Raw genomic sequence first — 12,094 nt, forward strand, 5'->3', positions numbered from 1 at the left:
TTTGACTCTAAGTGGAAGTTTGGGTCACCTGCTACCAATGCGGAACAGTCACTCTCAGCAAGGGATCGTTCAGCGGACAGTTCTCTGATTTTACTGACGCTGGTGAGTGTTTAACTCCTCTGAACTTCCTGCTGGACTGCCAAGTCGGGCAGGAATGAATGAGGTCTTTGCTCCTGGGCTGGTGGAATAACGTGCATGCTTTTTTGTGTTGTCGGAAACTGCTCGGTTGTCTACCAGAGGCGACAGCCGGGTCATCCTTTCCACTGCTCCTCCACATTGGGTCACCAGGCTCCCGTGGCACCGCAAGCGGGACCAAGACGCAGACGAGAGGCACGGGGCCTGGGAGGACGATGCTACGCGGAAAGTCCCGGCTCAACGTAGGGTGGCTAGGCTACTCGCCCGGCCTACTCCTGGAGAAAGATACGCTCGCGGAGGCACGGACACCAAGGAGCACTCGCGGGTAAGTCACGTGAGTGTCCGCGCCCTACCCGCGCCTGCGCGCGCTGCCTCCTTGCGTCACCACGCCGCGCCGCACCTGCGTGCTTTGTCCAGATACTTCCGGTGCGACCGGCCTGGTACTATCACCTTCTAACCGGCCGCTGAGCCCCGCCAATTATCTATCGCCTGCCGCTGCTATCACGGCCACGCCATGGAGCGCCTTGATAAAGCGGCGTTGAACGCACTGCAGCCCCCAGAGTTCAGGTATTTCTGAGTCCGGTTGGGTAGCCATGGGGGGGGGGGGTTCGGCCCTGGTCTGGCGTGCGCCGCAGGGAATGGAGGAGACAAACCCGGTGGGCTTGGGCTCCGCGGTCCGCTGCAGGCTGATGAAGAGGGAAAGTAGTTTGGAGCCTGCACCTTCTGTACGGATGACCCCTACCTTTCATTTAAGTGAGCAGGCCCTCAGTTCTTGCTTCCTTGTATTTTCTCTCCGTTTGTTTGACAAGCTTGCTGATTTGCAGTCTCTTCTTTGTCAAGCTCCTTTGCTCTCTTGAGGTCAGGCACCTGGCCTCCTCCATCTTGAGACCTGCCAGGGCCTACATCACATATTTTTGTAAACATCTGGTGTGTGAATGGAGTAGAGGTTGGCCCTGGTGCGAGGCCGCTTCCCTTGGGGGGAATCAGTCAGTAGGGTGGGGACTGGTGACTGAACAGAAGCAACCGTTAATTGACATCATCAGATTTCTTAATTCTTAGTTTAGCTAACTACTTAGTTTTCAGCTTTGGAAGTAAAGGAAGTTGAATTCAGATAAATGACTTATCCAACATCACAAAATTAGACCACACAGACCACACCTGCAGCCTCCGTTAGTGGGGATTTTTTTTTTTTTTTTGTAAAAATGACTGTTTATAAGAATACCAATAGATGTTCTTACTAAGTACACTAAGAATACAGTATACCATCTAGATAGTTACTAGTGGAATTTATAATGAAATCTTAAAAGAATTCTGCTGTAAGTCTTGCCTGCCACAAAGGGGAATGTGGTAATCTCTATCTGTTCAATGTTTGCTGCATAAATTTGTGTGAAGTAGGAAAACTGTAAAGTGTTAAAGAATAGGAGCTTGATAAATTTCATTGGGAACGTTCTTCTTTTTGTATGTCTAACATTAACTCTGGTTTTTCCATCCATTCCTCATTTCTGACAGGTCTCAGCAACTCCCAGTCAGAGGTATAAAATCAGTCAATCAAATGGTATCCATTGCTTTTTAAAAATATAATATATCACCGATTCTACCTGACCTGATTTGTGCCAGCATAACCAACAGGTGTAGAGGGATATGGCTAGAAACAAAGGAGAAAAGTGGTGTAAATACTAGAGAAAATTGGTTAGCTAATTTTTTTTTAAGTTTGTACACTTAACTTTGACTATCCAGTCATGTGCTTTGGACGTTTTGGACAATGACAGACTGCAAGTATGTTCCATGGGATTGTATTATCTAGTGCTATTTCAGCCATCTTAGTTTGTATAAGTACACACTGTGATGTTTGTGGAATGACAGAATCATTTAAAAACACATTTCTCAAAAATACTTTACTGTTTTTAAATGGTGAATAACTACTTAATCTTAAATTACTGAGCTTATAACAGAGAAGAGTCAAACTTTTGACATAGAGAGTAGTAAGAATGTATTGAAAATAATTGAATAATAATAGGGCAGTAATGGTGCACTCCTTTAATTCCAGCATTCAGGAAGAAGGCAGAGGCAGGTGGATCTCTGAGTTTGAGGCCAGCATGGTCTACAGAGTGAGTTCCAGGACAGCCAGGGCTGTTACACAGAGAAACCCTGTCTTGAAAAATAAAACAAAAACAAAAAATAATAATAGGCCATAAATTGTTAACATATGTACATACAAGCTGTGGGGTGCTGACTATGATTTTGTTCACCCTATTTTTATTGCATTGTATCATCTTTTCAATAATAAGTGTTTATAAAAATTATTTTTAAATTTTGTGTGTGTGTATATGCACAGCATGAGTTCAGGTGTCTGAGGAGGTCAGATGCATTGGATCCTCGATCTGTAGTAAAACAGTTGTGAGTTGCCTGATGTGGGTGCTGGGACTGGAACTTTGCTTCTCTGGAAGAGCAATACCACTGAGCCATCTCTCTGGTCTCATGCTTGTAAAAATTATGCCAGATAGTAGGTATTTAAAAGAGATTATATAAAGAACACTCCAGATATAGTGACATAGGTCTCTTAATACCAGCTACTGGGAAAGCTAAAACAGCAGAAGGATCACAAATTCAAAGCCTGGTGGGCTACAGAGTGAATTCTAGGCTAACATGGGCAAATAGTGAGACCCAGTCTCAAAAGATAAGGAATAAAATGAGGTAGAGAGGTAGCTGAGTGCTACCTATAGCATATATGAGACCCTGAGTTCAATCCCTGGTATTGACAACTAAATAACTAGGTAACTAAATAAGTAAAAATAATCCTTTCTTTGAATTTTTGTTTCTTATCAATTTAGATAGTCTGAATATTGCATGCTTACAATATTACAAAATATGAATTTACCACTAAGAAAATCTAAAGTTCAATGCTTTTCTAAGACCCAGAAAAGAAGTGGTTCAATAGTATTTTCATATTTTTTGATATATATGATTATATGTATGATATGATTATATGTATGATTATATGTATATATATGATGAGGATTATGTAGCTCAGTAATGACAGAGTATAGTAAAAGATAATACATTTAGGTACCAAAAGATAATCTTAGAATTTTTTGTTCCATGGCAGTAAGCATAGCAGTAAGGTTTAATTTCTCCCATATGTACAAGGAATATAATAAAGATGGAAAGTTTACTATGGTGCAGTTTTATGAGATAAAATTTTCATGTAGTGCAGTAGCTATTTAGACTTCATGGCCTTAGGTCTCTGCTACTTTATTGGACTTTAACCGACAGTTCCATATTTTTTCCCCTTACCCATGGTTGCCACTGTTTTATTCTTTCTATAGATTTCGTCATTTCTTAATTGAAGAATTTATATATATGTGGAAATGTAGAATATGTTTATCTTCATTGCTTGGGTGCGCGCGCGCGTACACACACAAATTAAGAAGTGGCTGTATCTCTATCTTAGCTATGAATGGAGTTTGTAGACTGAATGTACTCCTGGATGGGCATAGGACACAATGCTACACTAAATGTACTCAAAATTTCCTTCATCATCTGTATGTCCAACCCCAATACCGCTATTGAGCTGCCTATTTTAGGCTTTTATTTGGAGTTCCATAGCATCAGTACATTTGTCTTTTCCATTTACTCCCACCAAGCTGTATGTTTTATGAGACCCTGACTGGGTCTTGGATAAGTTTGATTCTAGAATAAATCTTTCTTTTCTGGTTTTATTTATTTCTGGTCCAGTCCTCTAGTTGGAGCAGAAGCATGTACAGTCCTCGGGGAGGAGCTGTTTGTCAGCAAATGGGTTTGGCTTTTTCCTATGTAAATTTCAGAGACACGTGCTAGTACATGTTTGCCAAGCTGAGGGGCAGGCTCAAGTATGCGTATGCTTGCTCCTTTGACATGTTTGCCTCAGAATTCTTTTATCTTCAGGGGGGTAATTATTATATTTGGATATGGCTTGTGAAAATTCTGTTTGTTCACTTTCTTCCAGAAATGAAAACTCTTTAGCTTCAACCCTCAAGACACTCCTGTTCTTCACAGCTTTAATGATAACAGTTCCTATCGGGTTGTATTTTACAACTAAATCCTATGTATTTGAAGGTAATTTTTACATGCTTGAGGACGTTTTTCTTTTCTAATTTGTTCAGTGCTTTTATGAATCTTTTTATTGTCAAACTTTTATTCCTTTTGCTTAAATATATATATCCAGTAAGAAGTCATATGCTTTCATTGACTGGGTATGGTCCTGCATGACTATAATACTTAGGAGGTGGAGGCAGAATTAGGACCTGGACTCATAAAAGAGTTGAAGGCCAAGCTGGGCTACATAAGACCCTGTCTCAAAAACAAAACAAAGGTTTTTTTTTTTTTTTTATATTTATTACATATAATGTATTGCTTTAAATGTTTTACTTGAGTTTATTCACAGGATCCCCATAACAAACTTCTGAATTAATTTGTAGTATTATCCTCATTTTAGAAATGTGGTACAAAAAAGTAATTGCTGTCTGCACTACAAGTAATTGGTGGAAATGGGAAATGAAAACAGGGTAATTCCAAGTTCTGTGTCATGGGCACTGTTCTCTTGACTTTCCATATTCATGGAACTGTGACGGGTCTTTCCTGTGTTCTCATAGGGGTAGAATTACAAACTAAAGCAACATAATTTGGTATCTGGGCACCAATTCTATTTATAGTGCTCTTTCATTTTCTCTCATTGCTCTTAAATATCTGTGTACTTGTATAAAATAAGACATTCATGCTACAAAGGTGTATAAGAAATCATATTGATATTGAAAATAAACAACCATCCGTATTTGCTGATTTCTATAAAGCAGTCTGTTAGTACCTCTTCATGCTGAACTATTTTTAACCTATAATTCTTTTTATAAGTGCCTATCATTGTATTTTACATGGAATCATATTTTTATTCATACATATTATTTGTACAAAATGATAGAATTAGTTATGGCAGCCAGTGGTACAATATCAAGAGAATTTCCTAATAGCTAGTGTGAATTTTGAAATATTGATGCCTGTAATAACCGGTATTTAGGAAATTGAGACAGGAGGATCTCAAGTTCCCAGCCACCCTGGCCTACGGCGTGAGATTGTGTAACTATTGAGAAACAGAAGGAGGAGAGAACCGTATCTATCTCTCTCATTCTAAGAAGCCATTGTATCTCTCATGTATGATTACATACATTTGTTTTATGTCTTTTTAAGACTTTATTATTTTTATAGTTTTTTTTTATATTTTTATTACTTCTTTTACATGTTGATACTATAATATGCATTATATCATTTCTTCCTTTTCTTTCCTCCAAAACCTCCCATATTCGCCTCCTTGCTGTCTTTCAGATTCATGACCTCTTTTTTCATTAATTGGCGCATGTGTGTGTGCATGTATGTGAGTGTGTGTGTGTGTGTGTGTGTGTGTGTGTGTGTGTGTATGTGTTCCTAAATGTAGAAGTATAACGTGCTCAGTATGTGTAATGTTATTTGTATGTATATGGTTTCCAGGCTGACCATTTGGTGTTGGATAACCAATTGGTGTGTTTTTCCCTGTAGAATATTATTTCTCCCACTCTCATCATTCCTTAGTTGCCTGTAGTTCCTTGTATAAGGTTAGGGCTTCCTGGGCTTTTCATCATCCATATTAGCATGCCTATTGTTGTCCTTGTTCAGCTCATGTTCAGGCAGTCATGTTGGTGAGACTTTAGGGGTGTATCTTCTGACATTCCTAGTAGGCATAATCTCATAACAAATTCCCTAATCTTCTGTCTCTTAATCTTTCTGCCCCTTCTTCTGCAGTGTTGCCTGAGCCTTTGCTACAGGAGTTGTTTTGTAGATGTATTGGGACTAGATTACACAACTCTGTGTTTTGATTGGTTGCTGTTTTATGTAATGGTCTTTGTTCCAAACAAAGTTCTTCGGTTTTGAATTTTCTAGTTTGTAAGTGTGGAATAAAATGAATTTTTTTCTTTTTTTTGATAGGTGCCCTCGGAATGTCCAATAGAGACAGCTACTTTTATGCTGCAATTGTTGCTGTTGTTGCTGTTCATGTGGTTCTGGCCCTGTTTGTCTATGTGGCCTGGAATGAAGGCTCACGACAGTGGCGTGAAGGCAAACAGGATTAAAGTGAACATCACCTTTTGATAGCATGAAATTTATTTTTTGAATATGTTAAGTACTTCTGGGATATAAATAAATAAATGCATTTTGTTTGAATAAAGTTGAAAGAACATGTTAAAATCAGTCTTAAGGAGTCAGTCGCATTTGGCTAAATTTTGACCCATCCAATAATATGGTCACTTTGAATTTTTAATCTCCATTTGCAAATGAAAGTTTGGTAAAGTTAAGTAGGTATAAATGTATATGTTAAGAGAGTTATATCTTATCCTAGGAAGAATTTAATTACAACAACAAAAATGTTTAGCAATTTGCCTTATAATTGCCTTTTAGTTTTATTTATTTGGGTAGATTAAGAAATACTTAGTGAAGCAAATATAAATTTCCTTTTTCACTGGAGGACTTCCTGGAAAATACCAGGCCCTTGGATTTGAGATTCTAATTTCCTGTGGAAAGCTACCAAAAATGTAGGCAGTGTAGTTAATCTAAATGTCACTGAGGAAGGATAACTCTCACATTCCATTATAATGGGGAAAGTTACTGAAATCACACCCATTCAAACAAAGGATTTAGGATTACTGAGGCAAAGAATTGAGCTTACTGTCAGTATTGTGATTATCCTACTAACATTGTGCCGCATTTTTCTTTGATATTAGGCTTCAATTGCAAAGTTTATCAAAATCCCATTTAGTGTGTCATCCTACTTTAAAATAGATAGTATATGATAGAATGCCAAACCGGGTGACAGTGGCGCACGCCTTTAATCCCAGCACTCAGGAGGCAGAGGCAGGCAGATCTCTGTGAATTTGAGGCCAGCCTGGTCTACAGAGCGAGATCCAGGACAGGCACCAAAACTACACTGAGAAACCCTGTCTCGAAAACCAAAAAAAAAAAAAAAAAACAAAAAAAAATAGAATGCCAAAATGTTCAGCTTTCACATACTGAGAGTGTATACAGTCTTGAAAACATCACATTTCTTAAGAGATATTCTTGTAATGTTTTTGTTGTTGTTGTTGTTGTTATTGTTGTTTTTTTAAATCAGAGCTAAGTTACATCCTATATTTATAGTCTTTCAAGTCTTTTTTGATGAGAACACCCCAGCCCCAGAAAAAAAGCCCAGTTACCTTGCTTTAGTACCTTCAGTCTATGGTCAGATAAACCACTTGGTACTGTGTATATGCAATATAAAAATGCTGTCCCCCAAATATTTATTTTTTATTAAAAGTTCATAATATATTTTCTGTAAAACACTGGAAAAATACAATAGCAAGAAAATAAAAATTTAGTAGTTTAGTTCACGACCCCTGCGCAATATTGAAAGATGTTTCTTAATGCTGGTTCCATACATACTACAATCTTGGTTTAAATTTAGTTCTTGCCAACTTCACCAAAGACCTGTTTGCAGTTTTTCAGATACATGATAAATTGCCCATTGTCTTACAAATCACATTCTATCTTTAGTCTTCTAAAATTCACATTTCGATGTTTTTAACAAAAAATTTTGAGATGAAAACTCAGTATAAATACTGTATAGTATGTGCATATATCAAAACATTATATGGCACCCCATAAGCATGTGTGCTTTTTGATTTTATGTATCAGTTAAATTTAATTGTAAAAATGAAGAAAGTTCAAATACCTGTTAATGATAATCCTAATATAATGAATGGCCCCTGCCTAAATGTTTGCCATTAGTGATTTGTTTGCTGTTATTTTATGCTGTGGAACTAGACTAGAGGAGTAGAGAGGTGATTAGACATAAAGATAAGTGTTTGTGTTATATTATTGCGATAAACATGATTATTAAAGGATTGTTCTTAATTCTTGAATTTAACTGTTGTATGTAGTTTGTATTTAAAAGTGAGTATTCTAAATATAAGGGTCTTTATTTTGTAAAGAATGCAATTCTTAGTATTACAATAGTTGAGTCTCGGACATTTGTGCTAGATTTCTAGATGGTTCCCTTATGAGGTGGCTTATTGTATTTAGAATGTCCACTCAGTTTATTTTTATATAATGCTGAGGTTTTTTCCTTGTACTTTAGGGATCTTGTACTGTTTGTAAAATACACTGTTGGGTTATTTTATTTGATTTCAAACATTGCTAACTAAGTAATGGTATAGGTCTTTTAAAATACTTTAGCCAGCGATACATGTAAATACATTTAATTTTTCCTTGGGAATAAAGTACAATGTGTTCAAACACTAAAATCAAATATTCACATCAATACTTAGAATTAATTACAGAATAGATTTGTTTTCAAAGCTGTTAATTGTTTCCAAGGATTTTGACTGCTCATGAGTTTGCTGCTGTTAGCTATGTTAATGAATGTGGTATTCGACAAATAGACATGTTTTCAAGGTATCTAACTAGTTTCCTCTTGCACAAAGTACATATTTCATGTGTTAGAAGAAAAGCTACAGTTGAACTGTTAAGTGTTTTCCGGCAGGAATATGTTCACTGATGTTCAAAACCTGATTGTAATAGTAATCTCATTAGGGAATATAACTTGAAGTTTCAGTGCAAGCTACTGATTTTACCCTATTTTCTGTAACAATGCCTTTCTCACCTGATTTGCCTCCTAGAGAATCTTTTCTCCCAGTACTGAAAAAATGGAAGTCTGCTGTAAGATGCATCTGGTATCATTCATTCTTCAAATGTCTGCCATTTCACATGTTACATTAGCATTCTGGTTTGTAATGATAGTAAAGAATTTGAAACCGGCTATTCAAAATAACTGGGTGTTTCATGGGGATCTAATAGTAATTATAATAACTTGAAAGTTTACATCAGAAAAGTTATATTGAGCCAGCTATGGTGGCATATGCCTATACTTCTAGTATTTGGTAAGCAGGTACAGGAGGATCAAAAGTTCAAGACCACCCTAGGGCTGCACAAGACCCTGTCTCAAAACAAGACCCTACAAAAACAAAAAAAAAAATGGCTTTATTAAAAGAAGCAACCAATGGTCTTGTATTTATTTTCATATAAATCTTATGTAGACAGGACATTCAAACAGGTCAGTAAAAGTATTTAGACAAGTAAGATGCACCCAAGGAAGGCTAAAACTAAAGTTATATGAAAGGATTGAAGTGTTTTACTTATATCTACTATATCTCCAGACAGTTTCATATTTAGTGCCTAGGCATAGCAAATTTTTAGACTTGTTTGGCCCATTTGATAATTAGTTCAATGATGGCACAGTATTTGTCACTTGTCTTAGGTCAATGGCAGGTTTCTTTACTCTTAAGTGTTCTGTCATTCACTAGGGAAATACACAACCATTTAGATTCTACTCCTAGTTTTTAAGTTCATTTTCACCAGAGTTGTTCTCAAGTGCCCTCTAAGTTTTTTTTTTTTTCAGGGGGATGGAGTTATCTTAAAAATAAATTACTCTCGGAGACGTTGGGAACCTACCCATCAATGCATAACCTCTGAATAGCTTAACCCTTTATTCCGTACAAAAGTCCAGAATCTCTCCATATCACTGCCGGCCACGCTTACACTTGTGTTAATTGCTATGTGTGCTTGAAGTATCGTTTCTTTTTAAGATGTTCTGTAAGTCATATTGTCAGTTATACAATCTAGTCTTCCTTCCACGTTTGGTGAAATCTCACTGAACAGGAATAATAGCAATAGCTAACAACATCTGCACAGCACCTTACAGTTTGCAAAGAACGTTCACATATTCTTGTCTTGAGTTTTGCGTAGTGAACATGTTACAGAGATGTCCCTTGATGTCAATGCTGAGTGTTAGAATTTCCAGTCACCAGTGTCACTAGCCATGCTATGGCTGCTGACTGGGGTGGGGGTGGGGGTGGGGGTGCCAATGTGCTGTTTGTAAAGCTTGTGTCATCACAATGGGGCCTGCATTTCTTAGCCACTTGCATCAGACTGACTTGTTAAGTGATGCTTTTTTAGTCTTTACCTGAATGGGTTTTGTATTCAGTATATTGTAGCCTGTAGTTTGTATTAATTTACGACTTGTCATTAAAAAAAAGTATTTGTAATGTTACTGTGCTGTGTCCTCATTCAGTGGATATTGTTTTATTGATCCCTGGTTTTAAAATGTGTTTGTGTGCTTCTGTTTATAATGTAAAATATATGCAGAGTTTGGTTTTTAAGTGTGTATTTGCTTCTGTGTTTGCCATACAGTATAAGAATAGAGCTGTCAAGGATAAGGTTTACTATATAACATGTAAGTAGAATGGAGATGTTGGAGTGGGGTATTGAGGTGGGTGGGTTGGTTATATTCCAACTTGAGTGAGCCAGTTAGAATTGATGTGGGAGTAGGTTAAAGAGAACTTGCCTCAGCCAGGTGTGGAGGTACACACCTACAATCTCAGCACTTGGGAGGTGAAGGAGGATGTTCCAAGTTCATCCTGAGATGCATAGGAAGTGTGAAGCCACCCTGTGCTACATGAGATCCTGTTTCAAACACCAATTATCTTGTAAGTTTTGGGAGTAAATGGATTTCAAATGCCATTAAAGGAATAAGGTTGAAAAGTATTTGAGACTAAGAGAAGAAAATTCCTTGGGGACCTTTTGCGTCACAACACATACACATGACTAATTTCCTGCATCTTGTTTATTGCACTGGCTCCAGCTCCTTTTGGTGTTCCTGGGGACTCCAACTTCAAAAGTACAGGTAATGAGATGTCCAGGAAGCTCAGGACACAAGTAATAATAGCGCTATAGAAACCAAAAGTCCTGCTTCTATGGTGACTGGAACCAGACTGTAGAATGTAATTAAAAACTACCAATTGTGCAAATGTAACCCAGACCTTTAACTCCAAACCTCTGAGTGTGCAGCCTGAAAATCAAGGACAAGTTAATGGGCCCTCATGTGCCTCCTGATAGAACCTGCTAGGAGAGATTTACAGTTGTTTTTTTTTTTTTTTAAATCTAAATGTATTTTTAAATGCTAGACTCGAAGGCATTTGTTTAAATATGACCATGCTTTACAGTAATTAGTGTGTTGATTTGTGTGATGACTCTGCACTAAGAAATAGGAAGATTCTAGTACAATCTCCTTGTACTAAGTTTTGTTAGTTGTGACTCAGGAAGAAGACCAAATGGTTGGAGTAGGGTCATCAAGTTCTTTCTCTTATCTGTACCTGTGGGTCTGTGTTCCTGGGACTCTGTACTTGGCTCGGAAGCCCTATAGCATCCCCATTTTCTATCCCTTCCCCTTTCTATCACCACTGCATCTGCATATCTTTGCACATCTCAAGTCTCTTATGTAAAATGGCAGAGTATTTGCATAGAACGTACACACATCTTTTTGTATGCTTTGTCACCTGTAGATTGTTTATAATGCCTAATATAATGCAAATTCTATATAAATAGTTGCCATATGATGTTTCTATATTGTATAGGACATAATTCAAAAAAAATCTATCCATTATCAGTACAGTTATAATTTTACAATAATTTCTATCAGTGGCTGATCAAATCCATAGATAGGGAAGCCACATATATGAAGGGCTGAGTATATTTCTGTAGCTTCTAGTTAGAAACACAGTCCTCAAAAAAAAAAAAAGAAAGAAAGAAACACAGTCCTCTTCCTTCACTCCTCTCCTAGTCCCCTTGAGCCAACTAAAATAAAAAATTGAGTAAATTATTAAATAAGGAAAAATTAGTGGAGAGCTCAATAAATGAAATAAGCAAAAAAGACCAGCACTCTCAAATGAGTTGGCCAAGGGGTTTGATGGAACTTCCACCTGTAGTTGACAGGATTTTAATATGGCCAAGATTCCCACTCTCTTCTTCACTCTGATCACTGGTAGGAGTCATAAATGGGATGGGACAGTAACTCTGTTCCATATGTATT

General features: G+C 37.4%; 1 protein-coding gene across 2 annotated transcripts; it reads left to right on the plus strand.

Moving 5' to 3' along the window:
- The first annotated feature begins 326 nt into the window (after window positions 1–326).
- Vma21 (vacuolar ATPase assembly factor VMA21) lies at window positions 327–10,276 on the plus strand. Of its 2 annotated transcripts, none has more exons than XM_028863021.2 (3): window positions 327–460; window positions 4,121–4,230; window positions 6,127–10,276. In XM_028863021.2, exons 1-3 carry the CDS (start codon window positions 351–353, stop codon window positions 6,267–6,269), a joined length of 363 nt encoding a protein of 120 aa, XP_028718854.2. In that variant the 5' UTR covers window positions 327–350; the 3' UTR covers window positions 6,270–10,276. The 2 variants fall into 2 exon arrangements, with proteins under 2 accessions (XP_028718854.2, XP_028718848.1); XM_028863015.2 differs by lacking the exon at window positions 327–460 and adding an exon at window positions 521–702.
- The last annotated feature ends 1,818 nt before the right edge of the window (window positions 10,277–12,094 follow it).

The sequence above is a fragment of the Peromyscus leucopus genome, chromosome X (assembly GCF_004664715.2).
Source record: "Peromyscus leucopus breed LL Stock chromosome X, UCI_PerLeu_2.1, whole genome shotgun sequence".
NCBI lineage: Eukaryota > Metazoa > Chordata > Mammalia > Rodentia > Cricetidae > Peromyscus > Peromyscus leucopus.